The sequence below is a fragment of the Mycteria americana genome, chromosome 3, assembly GCF_035582795.1.
Source record: "Mycteria americana isolate JAX WOST 10 ecotype Jacksonville Zoo and Gardens chromosome 3, USCA_MyAme_1.0, whole genome shotgun sequence".
Classification (NCBI taxonomy): Eukaryota; Metazoa; Chordata; class Aves; order Ciconiiformes; family Ciconiidae; genus Mycteria; species Mycteria americana.
Genome location: NC_134367.1, coordinates 62,094,761 through 62,115,482, shown reverse-complemented (window position 1 = coordinate 62,115,482; position 20,722 = coordinate 62,094,761). Strand labels below are relative to the sequence as shown.

The 20,722-nt window shown below is 40.0% G+C and overlaps 1 protein-coding gene across 1 annotated transcript in view; it reads right to left on the bottom strand.

Annotated features, from left to right (window-relative positions):
- Window positions 1-438: 438 nt before the first annotated feature.
- Window positions 439-20,722, bottom strand: part of LAMA2 (laminin subunit alpha 2) — a 388,353-nt gene continuing 368,069 nt past the window's right edge. Inside the window, exons 56-65 of the mRNA XM_075497163.1 lie at window positions 18,777-18,953; window positions 17,713-17,953; window positions 15,134-15,193; window positions 12,597-12,709; window positions 10,876-11,065; window positions 8,256-8,411; window positions 4,550-4,703; window positions 4,059-4,189; window positions 3,211-3,433; window positions 439-680 (exon numbers count right to left, since the gene is read on the bottom strand). Of these exons, the coding sequence (XP_075353278.1) occupies window positions 523-680; window positions 3,211-3,433; window positions 4,059-4,189; window positions 4,550-4,703; window positions 8,256-8,411; window positions 10,876-11,065; window positions 12,597-12,709; window positions 15,134-15,193; window positions 17,713-17,953; window positions 18,777-18,953 (1,603 nt within the window). The 3' untranslated portion in view covers window positions 439-522. The remainder of the gene's footprint in view (window positions 681-3,210; window positions 3,434-4,058; window positions 4,190-4,549; window positions 4,704-8,255; window positions 8,412-10,875; window positions 11,066-12,596; window positions 12,710-15,133; window positions 15,194-17,712; window positions 17,954-18,776; window positions 18,954-20,722) is intronic.

The following is a 20,722-nucleotide window of genomic DNA, read 5'->3' as shown; positions in this document are numbered from 1 at the left end:
GATTTAAGCAAGGTAATATGCCCGTTTCTAATGCAAGACAGAGGTGTGCACGCACACAAGTGCACTGTATTTAGAATGGTAAAGGAATGCAAGTTTACAGAGCTACCTCACCAAAAGTATTTAGGGAGCATTTCAGGGAGTTGGACTCGATGATACTTATGGGTCCCTTCCAACTTGAGATATTCCATGATTCTGTGATTCTAAGTTCTGTAGTAAAGGAACAACCTGCATAATATGTGGTCTTACTCATCAGAAGAATGATGAAACATTTCCGTTTCAAGCTATAAGGAAAGAGAGATATAAAAATAATAGTACTACTCCCTTAATGAAGGGGGTGGGGGGAAAGGATTAGTTCTTGCATTCTTGGGAGGTACCTTGAAATAGCCATCTGAATAGACCACAAAAACTACTCAAATACCTGCATAAAGACATTTTATTGTGAATGCAATGTATATATAGATTTTTTTTTCTTTTTTAATCTGAGGTGCTTACATAAACAGACCCATATTGGTTGAATGACAGTTAGTTTGCAGGGCATGACAGCGGTTGAACACCCTTCAGCTCCAAAGCTTTGCTGAAGTTAATCTCTTGAGGTTTAGAAGTACCCTTGGTGAGCTTCAGAAATCGAATACATCCTTTAAAACGGATATTAGTGGTCAGCCCAAACTGGGTCACACCATCTGAAGGAGGGGAAAAAAAAGGCAAAAGGAATTATGTAAGTCTGAGTTGATACTTACGTTTGTTCTTTGAGAGTCCTGCAGGAGAATAGATGTCCCCAGCAATATATGAATATGGTTTATTTGCCGTATATCTTCTTCATCCAAAAAATGACAAACATTATGAGTGAATGTGATAAATGCATATGTTAGTGATAACAATCCAGTCTGTCTCCTTTCCTTTTTCTGTCCTGGCATGACAGTGGCAGAATCTGAACACATTTAAACTACCGTTATAAACTGTATAACTCAGTTATGTGACATAGAGGAAATTAAGGAAAATGGCCAAATGGCAGCTTGCTATGTACAAATGGTGTATGATGCATCCTGCATGCTCATCCTGCAGATCTCCTTCTCAAGCTATTTATCCACGGAATAACAACAGAGCAAAAAAAAGACCAAAATGGATGCAGTTCTCAGCCCTAACATCATGAGAAAGCGAATTCCTCAGTATGGACTTCAGGTGTCATTTAAGGAACGGTTTTGAGAGTTTTCAAGCATTCTGATTTTTTTTTTCCTTGCTGATAGTAAAGCAGGGATTTGAGTACATCTCTTCCACTAAAGAAGGAGGGAACTATTCTAGTGTGACCAGATGATAGAAGTGAGGGTTTGTTTGTCTGGGAAGCTGGAAATATTTCTCTCAACTGCTTGAAATTCATGGCCCAACTTGTTTCTCAGTGTTCTTCCAAGTGAAAAAGTGGCTACAGGGATGCACTCTGATACAAATCTATGTGACTGATAAAGTAAGGGTTGCAGAAATAACTTTACACCTGTAGAGGACTGACTGGCCACAGCATTATGCTGTTTCACAGAGGATGAGATGGTTGAATCCATCTGTCCCTCCTTGCACAGGGAAGAGTGATAGTAGGAGATGAGTATTGGCTTTTATAGGTAGCCAGGAATTTATATCCCTGCTCACGCTCTGGTGGTGAAAAGTTTCTCTGCACAGGAAATTCTCCACCAGCTAATTCTAGCTGGTTTACAACTGTTTTGCACTGTTTATGCAGCCAGGAGACGCCTCAAGAGGACTGGAAAATACAAACGCTTACTAATTTTACAAAATCCTGTGATACTGTGTTTTTAATTTGTGATGAGGCTGTCTAGGTATTGGGAATGTTAAAACAAATCTTGGATGAGCTAGACTAGACAGCAAGAGAAGTGCGAGGTGTTTAAATGTGCATGTAGGTTTATTAAATCATTTCATAACTTGCCATGTGGCTGAAGTCAGGAATATCAATTCAACATGATGTAAGTGTAGGCTTGTTTTGTACAGATTGCAGTACCTTCCATTTGTTGCTCTTGTAATGTTCCTCTTGACGTACAGTCCAGAATGAGATGGTAACTCCATCTGCAGTGTTTCTTTAGTACTAGCTCCTATGCTAGAATCCTGTTTTGTTATAAAAAGGCTGCCACAAAGCTGTTTTCCTTCTGGCACAAAGTTGTTGGGCCTTATCACTAGTCACTGTGACTGAAGTACGACAGTCATATTTCAGTATCAAGACCATTTTTGAAAAATGTTCTCAAGCTTGAGAGAGAAGGCTTTTTGGATGCACTGTATCACACATTAGATGGGGGGAAAAACAACTTCCAAAAAATCATTTAGGAATTAACTCAAGAGGCATCTTGCCATTGACCTCAGTATGCACTAGAGCAGACACATACTGCAAACATACTTAGCTTTTCTGTTTGCAAACTAGAGGGAAACTTTATTATAAATGCAACAAAATTGGCACTTCACAAACAACTGTGTTTTCAGAAAGTAAACTAGATAAACTTGTTAATTGTCTATGAACAGATGAATACTAGCATTCATTATCAGCTTAGTGAAAGATGAAGCTAGCTACAGAGCTCGGCCCAGTTCTGCATCTTGTTCAACTACCTCTGCATGAAGCAAGTTCTCTTGAGGACTTCCAGAATACTGAATAGCAATTTTTTTTTTCTTTAAAAACCACCAGACCATGAGCAAAGACGTTAATCAGAAAGAGACGGTGTCCTCTCCTCTCTCTGTGCAAGCTGTGGTCCACATTCCCCAGGTCCTCAGGTTTTACAGGCTGATTTACACACACAGTGCCCTGCCCCCCCATGAGCATATATACATTCTGTGTAAATTAAATTTGCCATTCTTTCATTAAATATAAATTTGCCAAATACTGTTACTATTGAAACATAACTATTATGCTGTTACTAAACTGAAAGTTTGGAGAAGGAGGCTCTGTGTGTGTAGGCAGCAGAAGGCAGAAAGTCTGCCGGCTCCTCTGTGGCAGTGCCTACCTTTGAGACCGGGCAGGGGGATCCGCGAGAGTCCCTGGGTGCTGCAGAACTTCTTGTTCCAAAATGCAGCTGGATGCAGAAACGAGCATCCATGCCAACTGATACAAACTCAGACAATCTTATCCATCATCTTGAGCATCCTAGTCCTAATTGCATTTAAGACATTACCAAGGCAGAGTTGCTAGAGCATAAGTAAAGCTTCATTTGTGTGTTAAATGCTTACCAGGATATCCTCCGACAAAGACAGGGTCGTTAGTGTCTGCTGAGGTCGAGGCCCTGTTTGGGCTGTTACCATCCACCTGTCTGTCATCCACAGTCAGCTCTAAACGGTGTTTGATCTTGTTTGCAAGAACCTTGTGCCACTGTCCATCACACAAGCTGCCTGGTGCATAGGGCTCATAGATAGCAGAGAATCGGCCTGCACCATTGTCAACGTGAAACATCACCTGAAAAGCGTGACATGGAAGTCAGCTAGTTCTCAAAATAGTTCTACAGTTCTTTTTTTGTTTGGTTTTTTTTGTTTATTTAAAGTCAACATGCTCTGACTGCACACACTAAAGCTCTAATTTAATACCAGACTCTATGTGGATTGCTGTCCCTCTGGCATCTGGGTTATGTCACTGAGATAAACACTAGTAGAAATATGCAGAATTGTTGTATAGGTTGTCATTTTTGCATTTTTTGTCTTAGTTTTGGGGTATTTCACCCCTCCACCCCAAGGTCTTTATAAATGATAGATTACTGACTGGTTTTCCAGACTGTGAAATAAAAGATACACACAAGAAACTAGTATTATTAATGACAAAGCCTTTCCTCAAAACTTTTCATATTCTCACTAATTTAAGTCCTGATGTTGCAGTTTTAGGAAACTCAAGTGTTACAGAGTCTTTTAAAATATCTTTGTAAAAGTGTAAGAGCCTCTTGATGTATGTGAAGTGGCAAGTGCTGCATAAAGGAGAGCCCTGATATTGACTGAGACGCCTTGAGATTGGTGTAGTAAGCTTGCCTTTAAGCTACCTGTGCTTTTTAAAACCAGTCTCTATAAAGAGCTAAAAATGCTTTGCTACTCACTTTTCCATCTACTAATTCGATACCAAGCCCATCCATTTTCTGGCTGCTGACTCCTAGGAGAACACCGTTCATTCGTGTTGTACGGAATTCAAATTCCACAAGCAGATCTGTTCCCACTTTGTATGCACCAACTTGTAGAGAAAAGGGGAAGCATAATAAAATCAAGAAAAGCATTTAATACATTATTCCTAATAATCACACAAAGTGTGTTGCCAGTAATGCAAGGTAACTAACTCAGCATTATCAATGCACTCCATTTCATGTGAAATCATGTAAGTAACTGTTATGGTGGCTGTGCTTAGTGTGAGACCTTGCTAGAAAGTCATATAGTCTATCCCTAGGCAAGATAAGTAAAAATGATCAGTGAGAGTTTCAAGTATTGGTCTCACTTTGCCTCCAGTCAGCAGGAGTTAGGTAGCACTGGAAGTTTTTGAAAGCAGCATCTCCTCTTTCTCTGTTCTTTGCCTATCAGCAGAATTGCTGTTCATTACCTGTTTTGGCAAAGCCTGTTCCATCGAAGTATGTTCCTTTCTGTGCAGTGACAAAGCATTTTCCAACATTGAAGCTGGAAGTTGGATTATCCAGGTCAACAGGTGATTCTGTCATTTTAAAACTTCTGATGCAGCCGTCGATGCTATAGGTGACCTGCAGTCAATATTTCAAACAAAATGTATAACTGTGCAAATCAAGCTGAAATGCTCAGAATAAAGGCCTAAAGTATGTAATCAAAAAGTACCTTTCCTCTGCTTCTCCGCTGGATTTATGGAGCTGAAAAAACCTTGAATTTTACATGGCTAATCCTTAATATCTGATTGTAATTGGAATCTCATCTCAGTCATACTGAGGATGAATTACATTACTTTTCAGGGATGTGATCTGAGTCACATCTATTTGGCTTAATGGAGGGGACATAAAATAATACACTGCATAATGAAACATAGCAAATTACATCAGCAATGCAGGAATTTAATGGCCTATACTTTACCTTTTTAATTGACTAGGTTATGGGGTTTGCAAGTAGATGAAGATACTGCATATAGTTCTCTGGGCTGCCGGTAATTTTACTAGGGCTTACGTGTGTGTCCCCCCCTTAATCACTTTACTATGGGCCTAATGTTGCATGTTAAGACTGAGCTAATGCAGGTACACAGCTACTAAAATGAACAAAGCCCCTATGTAAAGGTTGTTGACCATACATAGTTCTTTGTGTAATAACCATATATAGGGCTGGTGACCACAGTGAGAAGGGCCACTCTGTTGGCCAGAGAGGCAGGCGAGGGATGTGCTCGGGTGCATGGAGGCTCCCGTGCGGGGTAGCAAACTGCAACTCCAGTTTGGCTTCTGCGCTGGGAGCACGTTACTGTGACTCCGAGCGGGTGGTACCTGCACACTTAAGCTGGTGTGGAAGTAAGTGAGATCCTGGCTGGGGCAGGAGTGAGGGCTGCCCAGGCTACACCCCGGGTTGCCCCGGGGCTCAGCTGTGTGATCGGTGCATCCCAGCAGGACCTCCGAGAGCCATTGGCATCTCCCCCTCCGTGAACTACCCCCAGAGCTCTCCCTCCCTTTTCTCTCTGAGGTGGGCAGCAGCTGTGTTTTGGTTCTCAGCTTTAGACAAAGGCTTTGAGCTTTGATTTAGAGTTAGGAAAATTTATCCCTGACATCAGTGGGAGAGAGGAAAATGATAAACATGTACTTTGAGGAAGAAAAGGAAGACATTCATAAGCAATGCAGTAGGAAGGAGGAAAATAAAAATCAGCATATAAAATACAGTGTAGAAATATGTATAAATACAGAAAGGGGAAAGGCACACTTGCAGAGGGAAGTCTTGACTCTACACACCACCTCCTCTAACAATATCCTGACTAGTCACTTGAAAGAATTTCCAAAGAATTTCTTTCCTTATAAATCAAAGCTGGATGTACTGTGGAATTATATAGCTTATTACTGCTAGATACACCTGTACAAAGTTTTCATGAGAACTTGAGCAATATCAGTGAATAAATTCAGTTCTGAGCTGAGCAATGCTTTCGGTCAGCTTCTTCACAAATAGACCTTTTTCTAATTTCTAAGTGAAAGTCATCTCCAGATCAACAAGTATTGCTACCAAAAAAGAAAAATGCCACAAAAGAAAACAAATCTTGCCATCTTCACTGTGAGAATAAATCACAGAAATGCAAGATTTGTAGACAACTCTATAACATCCTCTAACTTTAAAATTTCACTTGCCTTATGGAAAAGCAAATCTGGTTATACTTTAGCATGGTAACAGGCAATATAACATCTTTTGCTGACAGCAGATTTTTGAGTGCTTAAAATATGACATCTGCTGAAGCCAAATAAGTAGGTATCAGTCTTCTGCACTGAATAGGAAGCCAGCCCACCTATGGTTACGTATCAGATTAGTGTCTAAAAAGGCTGATGTGTGTTTAGCAGAAAGCCCTAACTAAGATAATACATGCTTTCAACTTACTTTGCTTCAGAGCCTTTACATGAAGCCTACAACACAACACTATTAATACATCATGCAGTGTATTTTACTGAGAATGATTGAAAGGCAAGCACTGGTTTTTACCTTCTGTGAATGACATTTGAAGTCACAGCTTCATTTAAATCCCAAAGCACATAAGACTGTCAGGATCTGACATGACTGTTATTGCCAGACTGAGCCATTTATCTGCATGGGTTCCCTCCATTACTTCCGACAAGGAGCAATAGGTAAGGATTTAGTGTTACCTTTCTCCTTAGATTAGTACTTGTAAATTGCAGATGTATTCCAAAGAGCATAACTTGATAGTATTAGGAATTATATTTTGTGAGTAGTTAAGTATTGCTTTTGTTTTCCGCTGCCTCAGATCTGGTTTAGTAAATCCAAATGATCAGTAGATTTGCCTCAATTTGGACTTTCTGCATAATTTGGTCTTTCTGCACAATCCAAAATTTGTTAAGAAATACGATCTTACAAGTCAGTTTTCTTTATGGAACATGACTCTCAGATTTAGAGTGGCTACTCTTCCCCTTTATTCCCAATCCATGAGTTATTATAGTGACTTGTTTAAGCAGGATCTAGGAATTCCTTTTCTGTATTTATTTTGTCTACCCAAACTGGTGGACTCTTGCCTGTCTATATACTAGTCTTCACCATTCCATAATCATCTTACTAGAATGGTATTTACTCATGTGCAGTGTCTCTGAGAGTCTGGTTTGTTCCTTTGCCAGGATCTGTGCTTTTGCCTCCTCTTTACCATTCTGTATAACCACCCAGAATGAGCCTAGACGTAGCCGCTACTGACATTCCATTTTTTTGTCCACATTGTGCTGTACTATACGCCTGATTTGTTGCTTGCTATAATTAAGTTCACTCAAGTTCTGGCTTCTGCTTTGAAAGACCCCTCTGTGCAGAGAAAAAATAATGCAGGGAAGAGGTTTTCTCCAATTGTGATACTGGCATATCTTGGGGGGTGGGAGGGCAGGAGGAAAGTGAGATGACTGACACGGAGTTGTGCGGTTAGATGCAATAAATGGCCTGGGTGAAGGAATACAGTGTTCCTAGTTAATCCTACAAGGTTTACGCCAAAATGATATTCACCTCTCTGGGCTCTCTGTTTGCCAAGATATCTTCTATGTCAGCATGGAAGCTGGGCATTTAGACTGAAACAGTGATAAATTGAAATGTGCACATTTGGAAACAGAAAGAGGAAAACAGAGTTTTCATGGCCTTACTTCAAAATACATTCTCTCCTAGTTTAGTAATAACAACACAAACCCAATTACAACAGTAAGCAGCACTACTACTGGGTACTTTGTCCAGGGTAATTTTGGCTTCTACTGCTTCTCTTAGGAGATGCTTTCACTGTTTATTAGCACTTATTGCTAGATGAATTACAGCCAAGAGAAAGGGCAGGGAGTATTCAGGACCTTATACTCTAGCTGTGCAGTGGTCCAAGTGGATACAAGTGTATGGATCTTTCTACTTCTCCATAACAGTACCTAACTCTGCTATTTCTAGTTCTTTGCATTAACTGGATTCCGAGTCAGATCTTTGCACTGAAAGAACGTAGTGTACCTCCAGTAAGGTCCATTTTATCCATATTCTTGAGCAGTCTGAGGGAAAAGCAAAACAAAACAAAACTGGGAAGACACTGGTACCAATCAAGACATACTTAAGGAGTGTAAGATAACTTAAACAAACTTGCTTACTGGACCAATTCTTCTAGTTGTGTAGTTAACGGGCAATCCTCCAACATACAGCATTCCTACAACATCCAATATATCGGCCTTCTTGGGGCTAACAGTCCTGTTTGAAACATCATCTACTATAAGGTTTCCTTCTTGCTTGGTTCGAATGACTTTTATCTAAAAAGACACACAAATGCAATACAATTACAGATAGTTTTCTGACAACAAAGCGTTTCCAGATTGTAACTAGCCTTACAGTCTGCAATATATAACAATATGGGAGAAAATAGTAGGAGTGGTTAGCGGAAGTACCCTGGCAGCAACTATGGATAATGTTCCTGGAACAGAGCACCTGTGCAAGGTTTTGTGTAAATGTATGACTGCCTTTTAATTAGCTCTGGGTCAGAGGCATCATGACTATTATTTATTAGAATTACTAAAAGGACTTGGGGTTCCTTTAAAAAGCTTCATTGTTACTATCTTAGGCATGCCACAATATTGTTTTTCCTGGAATCAGATAGAAATTTGAAGTACTGGGAATAGTAAATGCTGAACGTTAATGGCACTGGCTGCAAATCTTTATCACAGCACATGTTTGCAGACAATATTGAGTTTATGATTCCACTAGTTTGGACGTGCTTCAGATCACAGTTCATGCTAGAGTAAATACAATACCAACTATGTTCGGTTGGTATTATGGCGTCTGTCCAGGCAAATGGGCTGTGAATGGCAGGGAGGAAGTGCAATTGCTGAAGAGCTGAGGAAATTCTACCCCAACAACCATAGGCCAATTTCTTTCCAAAGGCTTGTACTGACAGCTCTACAAATCAGTATAATAATGGTTCTGTATAAAAAGGGATAGAATGTGAAACGCAACATGCGTACTAGCAGATTTCTAAACAGGACAGTAAGCTCACCAGGGTAGCAAAGAGAGAGAAACAGCATTTTTCTTTGGCTTTTCTTTAACAAACATGGCTGCTTCTGCTTCAGCGTGGCAGCACATCTGTCAAGCAGCGGCAAGGACTGAACGCTGACAAGGGGAGGCCCGAAGGCGAGGGACTGAACCTGGTGTTTACAGGCGACTGTACATTTGAGACGGCCAGTGCCACCGTGGGCAGAAGGAGGGTTTGGTGAGTGAGACGGGAGCCGGGCACAGACACCCCTGCAGAGGCCCTGAAGGGAACAACGCGGCCCTGTAACGGGGCCTGGCAGGAAGGTCTGACTGGTGCCCTCGCTTTGCAGGCCTGAGGGAAACGTTCCAACCCAAACCATTTCAAATGGAGAAAAGGTTCTCGCTAAAAGGATTATTATAAGGAGAAGCCCCTGCTTTCTTAAAAAACCAAAGACTGCGGTCTTTTCTTAAAGAGGTTGCCTTTTTCCCCCTCCCAAAATGGACTTTCTTGTGTTTTTTGGGAACTGTGACTTTGGATTTTGTCTCCATTCTCTCTGACAAAAATGGGATCTACAACAAGGGTCCCTGTCTTGCCGAGTGCCAAGCTGCATGCCCAAAAAGCACAGTTTTCCATTAAGAAATATATGCTCCAGTTAGTTGTCTCAGAACATAGAGAAAATGGCTAAAAGAGCAGAACACATCTGTTCTACATCTAGCAGAAAGGGGCCCTGGTCTACTGCCAGTGCTCCTAGGCATTATGTAAAACAGATAAATACTGACTACAACTTTATTTTTTCCCCTCATGATATACCTTGGTTTAGAGCATTTGCTATCATCAAAAAGTTCATGAATAAAAATCCAGTGAAAATAAAATTCCTACAGAACAGGGTGGGAATGAAGCAGAGAGGGACTAAGGATGACTGCAAAGAGGGTTTTGTAAGAGCAATTCAAGCGTAACAGAAAATGCAATTAGATTTTTTCTCATTTGGTGATAGAGATGTGGATGGTGACTTTCCAAATATCTGTCCGAAATTTAATGTCTCTTATAGTATATAATTTGAATACATAGTTACATGTATTCTTTTCTTCTCTGTCTTTATTGGTGCCTTCAGGCATGTTACCTAATGAATATACTGTGTGTCTGTTGTCCTTGGCCCAGTAAATACTAAACTTCATGGCTGTGATATTATTCCTTCCCTTATCATCCGAAAGCCACAGGCATTGTGTATAAATGCTTCCTCTCATAAAGTCACAGAAGGGGCTGCCAAGTACATCCATCAATATCATATTTATTCCCTAATGAATTGAATTAATAATGCAGGGAAGATTTACTTAAATGTTACTTTTTTCTTCTTTGTTCTTATCATTATGGCTGAACAATGACATTATTAACATAGAAACAACTGGTTTTAATGATGTATTCCATCATCATGAGCTGATACTCACCTGAGCCCTATTAGGCAGGAACGAACATTTTCTGCAGTTCCTTACCATACATGGGACATATTCTAAATATGTCCAGAAAGATGTGTTTCCTGAAGGAGAAATTTCAAAGATCAGCACTAACTTTTTTGTTAGTGGAATATGTACTGTGTACTTAACAGTGAATCTGAAAGCACAAATTTTGCAGACTACAGAAAATCCTAGTTGTAAAGTTTAGCTTGTATGGACTATGTTTTGCAAATATCTTAAGGTGAAACAAAGCTCTCAGCATTACAAAGAATAATTTAGCATTGGAGATTATTATACCTTGTGCCACTGGCCATCATTTATTTTGTTGGAAATCATTGTGTTGGTGTCTCCACTCCCCAGATCATAGCTAAAATAAGGCAGTCCATTCTTTATCTGAACTGTAGCAAAATCAGCATGGTTGATGCGGGCCATATAAAATAGCAAGCCAGAATCAGCTGTTGTTCGGACTTCAAATTCAATTGTAAGTCTGAAAATAAAACAAAAAGAAAAACAGAAACAAAGGAAAAGATATTCAGAGTCAGACAGTAGGCAAATTTATCTGCTTCACCTTTGTGTTCCTCTAACAAAGCTTTACAGTTAGTGACCCATTTTACTTGTCCATCAGGGTTTAAGAAAAATAATTTGGTTATACGTGAATTGCATTTCACACATATCTGATCCCTGACATGTGAGTGTTCATTAGTCCCTTTACTGTGAAAATACAAAAGTGCAACCTTGGCATAGAATTTCAAGATACAATTCTCAGCTGCAGCTGTAGTTGCTCGAAAATCCCAGCCCTTGTAAAATTCCAGCGGAGTCATCCGTCATCCACACACATAATGCTCGCAAGGAAGAGCGAGCTGTAGTGACAGCTGGCAAATGTTGAGTTTCTAATGAGTTGTATTGCCTGAAGACAGGTTGCAAAACTTTTAAAGATGCAGAGAGAAGAGTTTACAATCAGGATATAAAACACTTTTTCTGATTTCTCCCAATGGAAAATGGGGGTGTGTCTGAGGAGGTCTGCTGACCCCTTGGACAGAATGGTAATGCTGAAAACCTCCCCTACAGCAAAGAACCTGGGAAGAAATTATTTAGATTATCTAGATGCTAAGGTTGTACTGGCAGCAGATCACTAACCTAGCCCAAGCTGAGCTGCAGAGTCAGTACCTGAAAGTAGCTGATAATATAAATGTGAAAAATCATTGCATGAAAATGATCAGGCCAGGATTCTTATTTGAAAAGAAGACAGGCAAGGACTGTAGGATTACGTATTTCTTTTAATTATTTTCCTGGTTTTCTAAAATTAGCATACGTGAAAATATGCAGTACAGCATCTTTATAGGTAAAAATAAGTGTGAGGCTGATGGACTTGTAAACTACAAGGCAGCAAAAATGCTTAGTGGTGTGACATGGCGCATGCGTTAATGATCATGTGCCGTCACAGCAAAAATGAACAATTAACAAGTTATAGCTTCACAAATCCATTGAAAACAGCTGTATTTTTATAAGTAGCTCTTGGAATTCCTTTGCATATCAACATGTATATGTATGTATTGTTATACTTTGGGAAGGCACCGTCATTTTGCCTGTTCACTGTGCAAGCTTGATCTTAACTATTGGAGGAAAGGGGAAAAAAAGTTTGCTTATTAGAAGAAATTATCAAGTTACTGAACCAAGAAACTTTCTTCTGAAAAAGCAACCTATGAACTCAGTTGCACGACCTGGTTTCATTCTTCTGTTTGTTTTTCTGCAAATCAGTCTGGGATCTGTGTGTGCCCAAACCTTTATAAACAAAGAGGTAAACCGTTTTTTGTGAGAGCTACTTAGGTGGGCACTTTATTGCTTAGCTTTCATGCTTTAATGCTTTTTATGTTTGCTTAATGAAATGAATTAGCCATGGGACGTGATCTTTTTCAGATTATGCCCATAATTTTGGGAGATGCTTTTGAGAATATTAGGAGGGGCATTTTATTTTGACATTATGCCATCAAAACTCATTGCTGAAATAAAAAATATACCTGTTTTTCACTTTGGTGTCATCAAATGCAACTGCAATGTGGCTGTTCCTTGAAAGACCAAATTGCTTGCCGCCTTCCAAAATGGCTGGTTCTGTGTCAGCAGCACAGGAATCCTGCAAAATATACAGCGATCATACAAACTTCATGTTTTGTATCTATCTCTGCTGTACACATGCTGGAAGTCTTCCAACTGCTCAGGACTGAGAATATTCCACCTAGTCTAGACACTGGCCCTGCAATTTTCCAGTGTGTTGATGTCTCGTCACACCAGCTAAAGTTATAAACCAGTAGGACAGGAACTTGGTGTAAAAGCAGAGCTCATTAAAGCTGGCTGTAAAAGCAAATAAAAGTAATATATGAACATTGCTGCTTTCATGCCACCAGTGGACATCTACAAGAGTCTTAAGTGATTTCCAGGCAGCTCAGTGTACTCTTAGCTCACATAACTGAGTTTTACACAGTAGGATGCCCTCTTACAGAAATGAAGCAAGACTTAAGTTTTAAAGGGCTGCTTTGCTGTCGACTTGCAAGCTAGTCACCTTAGAAATAATGAGTTAAAAGTAGTTTCAGATCCTGCACCTGTCAACGAGTCCTCCGTTTTACTTCTTTATATTGTTTTACAGTTGTATTCTGTTTCATGCGCTGTTGTTTCCCCTGGTGCTGCTGAAAGGCCCCCCCAAACAATAAGGGAAGCGGATAACTGATGGGTAGAAGTACCAACTGTTAAACTCCCTGAGCTGGCGAATGTAGACACATTACCCAGGGGGTAAAGAAAGAAACCCCTCCCTGTCTGTTCCACTTCTCTTAATCTTAAAGTGGTGCAACAATGGAAGGTAAAATATCTTCTGCCCGGTATAATTTTCTCTTTTTAATTTCACCAGGTCTTTTAATCTCTGGCCCTAAAGCTCTTGTATAGGGGTGCCTGGGGCAATGCGAGACCATGGTAATTACCAGCTCCTACTTCTGTCTAGCTTTTGCCTCCCACTGAGAGTATTGTGAAGAAACTACTCAAAGGATCTAACACAACACAATATCAGGACAATACCGCTGGGAAAAAAACAAACTTTGATAGCTGCAAGCTCTGTTTTTAAGCACTGTGGCTGATCTCATTTTGGATTGGCGACAGCCTCTTATTTGAGCCCTGACTCAGCAGGGACCTGCAAAGCACAAGGTGTGGTGCTTTGCTGACAAAGAGCTCTTTCTGTGAAACATTTTGAAAATGTCATGAGTGACTCATCAGGCACTGAGATTTCAGCCGCAAAGAGGACATTTCTTTCCCCCTCTCACGCAGTTTTTCGGTAGTGTTATATTTTGTGCTTTCACATGTCACGAAAATCTTCGCAACAGTATAGAGCACTCCTAAAAATTAGTTTTCCACAATGAATGCTCTGGTTTGAATATGACAGAACACCATGCATTACGACAAGTACACATCAATATGCAATGGAGGGAAAAAACAGGGAAAATTCAGCAGTACCAAACAAAGTTATGAATGTGTGATAGCAGTCTTCCAGTGATCAGCAAATAGAAAAAAAATCATATTCCCATAATGCTGGGTAAACTTTCTAATTATTTTAAGCTTTACAGCTTTATCTAGAAGTTTAACAACTACGTTAATAATAATATTGTGTATATAATACTTTCAATAGCATTTAGGCTTGCTAAAATTGGACGATAGGGACTAACTACTGGTACTGGAACAACAGGAAAGAATTGGAAAATACACTAATGCACACTTTTCGGTGGCACACGTTTACATATTACATGGTAGAAGGACATATTCTGACAGTAAATTCAATCCTAGGCTGGTATGTATTAGTAAAGGGTCTGGCCCTGCCACTTCAGCTGCTCCCCAGCATCAGCAAACACTGCAGTTTTTCTTCATCCCAGCAGGAGGACAAGGAGTGGGGGAGAGTGCCAAACACACCGGGATGGTTGGAATCATAGCAAGCATACACCGGTTATTTACTGATAAATACTGATCGGTAACAGTGAACATTCATTAGGTTGATGTGGAAATGGCAGTAAAAGGAAAATAAATCAGTAGGGCATGCTTAAAAAACTTCCAGGTTTTATTCACAAGCCTGTGCCTGCTTTCACTTTAAGGACAGCCAGCTTCACAGCCTTCACAAGACTGTGAACTAAGCACAGGTCATCAGCCTACATTAAAATACCCCAGCTTTGTTTTTTCAGTAATGGCCTTCAGGTGTCCTGGATTTAAACCTGGCAGCTTAATAATCTCCCTTATTACCCGAGAGCCTCAAGACTGAACTCTTCAGCTGCACTTTACTTCAGTCTTGTCAGATGTCAGGGACTTGACTGGTAAGTCAAGAAGCTAGGTGTGTATCACGGTGGCAATGAAGAACAGAAAAGCCCACTGGTGGACTGTCACACATTCTCTACAAACAATGCTGTATTAGCAGTTACAAAGCAAGTAATTAGGGGAAAAAGGGAGCACCACTGAAGCAGTCCCCGCAGTTCATTGAATAGTGTTAATAAAACAATGAAGTAATGCACGGAGAAATAGTGGAAGATACCGTCATGGAGACAAATGCAGAAGTAATGCTGGCGCTCTTCATTTCAGTGGCAAGCGAATCCTGAGAAGCAGTGAATAACGTGAGGCAGAAGCAGCAGTTACCCAATGTTGAGAAACATTTTGGCATCCGTAGCAAGCAGCAGCAGCAGTCTGGTCATCAGTGTATTTCCCAACTGTCCTACTTCTAGATCTTGGCTTGCCTTTAGTAGAGGGTAGGTCTTTTTCATTTGGGACTAAACTCCCCTCCCCTTTTACATGCAGATGGATAATAGAGATAAAAAAGGTCCTAAAAGGACTTAAGTAGAACAGATACCTTATTTAAGCCTACTATGTGGAAATAATTTTTTTCTGCTGTATATTTTCCATATACAGTCCTTCTACGCTGAGCTTCTGTATAATTAACAGTCATATGAGCGCTATCTCATTATTAGACTCTAGTTACTTATTTTGTTGCAACATTCCCCGGAAAAATACTTTGGAGAACTTACTTAGATGAACATAAAAACTATCCAAAAGCTTGCCTTATTTTAAATACTTTCAAGTCTTCAGAATACTAAAACGGTTTCATTTTTTCCAAGAGAGAAAGTGGAGTAATGGTGTTTTATTTAGAGTTTTATTTTGAACTTCTTTTTCAAGTTGTCACAGCTCTAGATATGTGGTATACAAAACTCACCTAGTTACAATGGGACTAGTTTCTGGTATTAATGAGTAGATCTATTCTTCTCAATTTTGCTATTCAAAAGTTAGAGCTTAGAGTCTTAGAAAGTGGGCACTTGCTCTCTCATGCGCTTCTGTGGTTTTTATTTTGTTTATAATGGATGAGTGCACTCTTTCACAACAGTGGGCATTAAACTGGATAACTTTTTACCTTGTTGTTGCCTGGTTCCTTATCTTTCTATGGTAGCCTTACTATACTGCAAATTTGCTTACTTGCAACTCCGTACAGAAAGATGCATCGGAGCCCTCGTGTTACAACTACTCCACCTTGTGGGAATGAATCAAAAATGCTGCCCTAGAGCATTAACAGCCCGGTACATCGAACTCCGGGGCTCGGGGCAGGGTAATAACTAAGACGGAACTTGTCTGTCTTGAACCCCAGGCTCCCATTTCCAGGCATACGGATGGCTGCATGTGCTCTGGAGACTTCAGTAGTGCCTGACAAGTCCTTCTAGCTAAAGCTGTGCCATACGTACCTGGCCAATGAAGGTGGCCGTGAATCTCAAATATAAAATTAACATCAACAAGTTAGGGGGTTTGGCCTAATTTTTGTACTGTTTTTGGTAGGAAAACATTGTTAGAAATCCTACCTATGTCCAAGGAAAACCAGATATGAATTCTGAAAACGAGTCAGGTAACAGGGAGTGACTGTGGCAATGAATTCAGGTTCCTTTGTCTCTAACTGAGAGACTTACAGCCAACTGACTCACTGAAAATCACAACTCTTTTTTTTTTTTTTGTGGTCTTCATGCAATGAATTGATAATCTTAATTTCTGGGTCACACACAAAAATCCAATACAAACTCAGTGTTCTGTAATGTTGTGTTAGTGAGGAAGTGTGAAATGAGAATGAAGATTAAACCTGACTCAGCGTGGGAGCACTTCCCAAAATGGTGAAAAGATCTTACGAAGCCAATCTGGGAGAAACTGTCAAAATTACTGACTCTTTTGTATTTGATATATATAAAAAGGGAAGTTAAATATTCTGGTTGTTGACTTCTCAAAACTGTCTTATTATGGTAGTGTAAATAGGCTCCTAACTGGTAAATGTGCAGTCTTCTCACACTGTTTGGAAACCTCACCCATACTGAACTCTAACTTGCATAAACCAGTGGATTGTATGCAGGTATAACAAAATGCAAAGGATCACCCCCCACCCCCCGAAAATCTTCCAGTGGATATATTATTCAGTTTAATATTCAGATATCTAAACATATCTTTTCTGGACAGTAAGATGTTGCATCAACTTGTAAAACTGCTACACTTGTGACAGAAGCATTTTCTTCTTAAATTTCATTGTACAAGACCACTTGCCGCTATCTAGCTATTTAAGATCTCTGGCAACAACAGTTGAGCTCAATTTAGCAGTGACTGGGGTTTCAGTTCTTAAGTTCATAAGTCTCCCGACTAAAGTTATAAAATAGCAGTGGAGGAATTGCCATATCAAACAGACCTCTCTGGTTTACCTGTTTCTTCACCCTGTCACTGACATGGCTGTTATCATGTGCTTCAGAGAACAGCAGAAGCAATAGAATAATGACATGGATTTCCCATAGGAAAATTTCCCTTCCAACCCCGATCGGATATTGCTTGGCTTACATCCTGAAGTGCAAGGGTGTAGGGCTAAGCATGCAAGCCAAAGGGAATTCTACTGCTATATTGTTCTTTAAATTACTGTTGTGATAATCCAAGCAAATGACATCAATCAGTTTTCCATTATCCACAGGTTTTACTGACCTGGAACAAGGTGTTCCCTTTACAATATCATGCTGAATTGTTACTATTTTTGTGGCAAATTACTTCATTATTCTTGATGGCTAGCTTTTCAATTTTGCCTGGAAAAAGAAACTTTTCAAACTTCACCTGAGTGAAGTGATCTACACTTACAAGTGCTGAAGATAGAGATGGTGTTGGAGGAGGAGGGGAAGCAGGAGGAGTCCTTGGTCTTTCTTTCTCCCCATTAGTGTCTGGTTCAGGTTGGATCAGGACTGCTGTGTGGATTGGTTTATCTTCATCCTCCGGTGGCCTAACCTCTGGTTCTAGGGAGGGACATTGGCCAATATCTGCATTTTCAAAGGACACGGGCTGAGCAAAGTCCATGGGGCTGAGAACACACAAAGAAGTTGATGTCTGTTATTAGTTTTTCTGCCTTTTTACCACCCATTATAAAGAATAGCGATATGCTGCAGTGTAATTCCACTTCACAGGACACAAGAGCCAGGATTCATCCCATCTGTTTTAGGTACAGAAGTGGGTCACTTTAATTAGAGGTGATAGTCACCATTGGCTTTCCTTCCTACAATCAGTGCAGAGAGACAGGCATCCTCTTTGGCAAGCTTTACCAGCCTAGGCAGGCTGAATCACATTGTAGAGAAGTCCTTCTCTCTGATGTACATTGATGGAGTATGGGGTGATGAGATCCTAATTTAGGTACTTCAGTTAGGTGAAAGAAAGATTTAGTGGGAACTTTCTATAGAGGTTTTACTTTATTCACCATTCCCTTTCTTTTTACTTAAATGTTCCTTCCAGATTACTGCAGCAGGCACTTTCCACAAAGCAAATTAATTCCCATGGTGGTTCTCAGAATTTGTATACCCTTGGAGATCAACCTTACTTAAAATGAAGTGTTATAGTACACCATAAATACCTATCACTGAGGCAAGCCTTACTGCAGCGTTACTGTTGAATTTCTCTGATTTTATAGATAAATGGACAGGTGTTGGCTTGTCTGTAAAAGAGTTCATTAATTGCACAGCCTATGGAGCGTATATTGTAGACAAGAAAAGGAAGGGCATATTAAGAAAACAGATCATATTCTAGGATTTGCTGTTAGTATGATTCCTTGCAACAATGAAGCTTCTTTTGGCAGCTAAGGTAGTTAACCAGACCTCATTAACTGGACATTTGTTGGCATCAGTAAGACTTACGTGGCATTAATGACAAGATTCCATATACAGCCCTCAAATGGTGGTATGTTTCTGAGAGGTGCAGTCTGAAACTGAGAAGAAGTACCCCCCACAAAGAGTTTCTTAACAGAGATGGGCTGGTCTGTTGGCAATCTCTGAGTCTGGCCTTTGTCTTCATCTACTTGAACAGTGAACATCCTGTGAAAAAGATTTGAAAGCAAAGAAATACATATTTTACTCTGGTTATTACTTGTATTAAAGTCATCACTCTGCAGGCTCCATTTACTCCTACACCAGCTATAACACTGAGCAACCCAAATTATGTAATTAGCAGCTCACATTAAATGCATATTACCCACTAGAAGGTTTTCAGCTACTGCTCTGCTTCCTCAGTAGTTCTTCAACACAGCTTGGCAAAGCCGTGCTGCAGAGAGGCCACACTATCAGTGACTGGTCGAATAGGAAGAAGTGGTTTGTAGTATGGCAACACTGCCATGGTAAGGGCCCAGCCTGCGGCACTGTGCTGGTAGGTATAATCATCTAGTGCTCAGCAGGATGGGAACAGCGTGGGGTCACATTTTGTTTGGGCTCCCTATTTCCTGGTTTGTACAAGGTATTATCTTCTTGCAGGGGGACAAACACTGCTACAGACTGCTCTGATCGCAGAATCAACCGCAGATACATACTGTAGGCTTTTTAAAAGATCGGATAGCTTTTTTTCTGGGGGAGACAGCAGAGTAGGAAAATTGCTGATTGTTCACCATGTACTGATACAAGTGCTATAATTCATTTTCATGGGTAATGCACATGCTACAAGTTAAAGACAAAGCAGTCCCATGGAACATACTGTTACAGCTGAACAGAGGAAGGTAGAAGCCTCTGAAGCACAGCACCACTGGCTGACCAAGCCAAGTGAAGGAATGGAAAAAAGAGCAAAGAAGAAAGGGGTAAATATGGTGAAGGGCATTATCCTGGTAAACGCAAGAATCCAAATTTGAGAGAAAAGCTGAATGCTCTTGCCTGTCAAAGCTACTGAGATGCAAATGTTGTGGGTTTGTACCACATTTACAAGGAAACAGGGTAAAGAGGACAGAAAATGAAAAACTACTTTGCCAAGCCATACATTGTGTGTACTGAGAAAGCAGCTTTAATGTAAGGGCTGTGGAATTGAGAGTGGATTATTTTGATGGGTAACATATATATCAAGGCATAGCAACAAGAGTCAAAAATCTAACTGCTGTCTTTGGGACAATTTACCATTGGTCAAACATAGAAAGTCTCCAACTTCTGAACAAATCCAGCTCAAGGTGAACTGAGTTGCAACAGATGGATAAGAACTTTGGTATTTTTGAAGGTGAATGTGGAATGCTAGTTGGCATAATTTCTTTATGTTGTTAGACTGTATTTAATAGAATTTAGCCAGGAGAGAATCAGGACCACAAAAAAAGCTATATGTGTCTCTGGTAAACTCTGATATGATTTATGAAGTGCAGTTTTTATTGCAAATATGTTACAGTCATGCTAAACATCAGGACCTAACTATTCAAGCATCTTTGACTACAATTAGTTATCTAAACCCAAGTTGGGTATCTGTAAGTAAGTAGCTTGATTTTTCAGAATCACTGAGCATCCTTATGACATATCAGAAATAATCAGTTTCTGGCAAATAACCTCACTTTTTTCAACTGCAAAATTATATTGAACTCTGATATTCTTCCTTAACAATAATTACAAATGTTAGCAACTGAATATTGAAAATGTTTATTGAAAAGAGGTCATTTTTCATAAGTAAAACACTTGGCTTTATTACTTACACAAGTCCTAGACAGAACTGGATAGTGACTTAAGCACCTGAATTCGATAACTGTTGTACTACATGCAAATTGTCCGATTTCCTCATAGTTTTGGATGGATTTATTTGGTCTAGAAAGCTGTAGATTAAGAAAGTGATTCATTTTTCAAAGGGT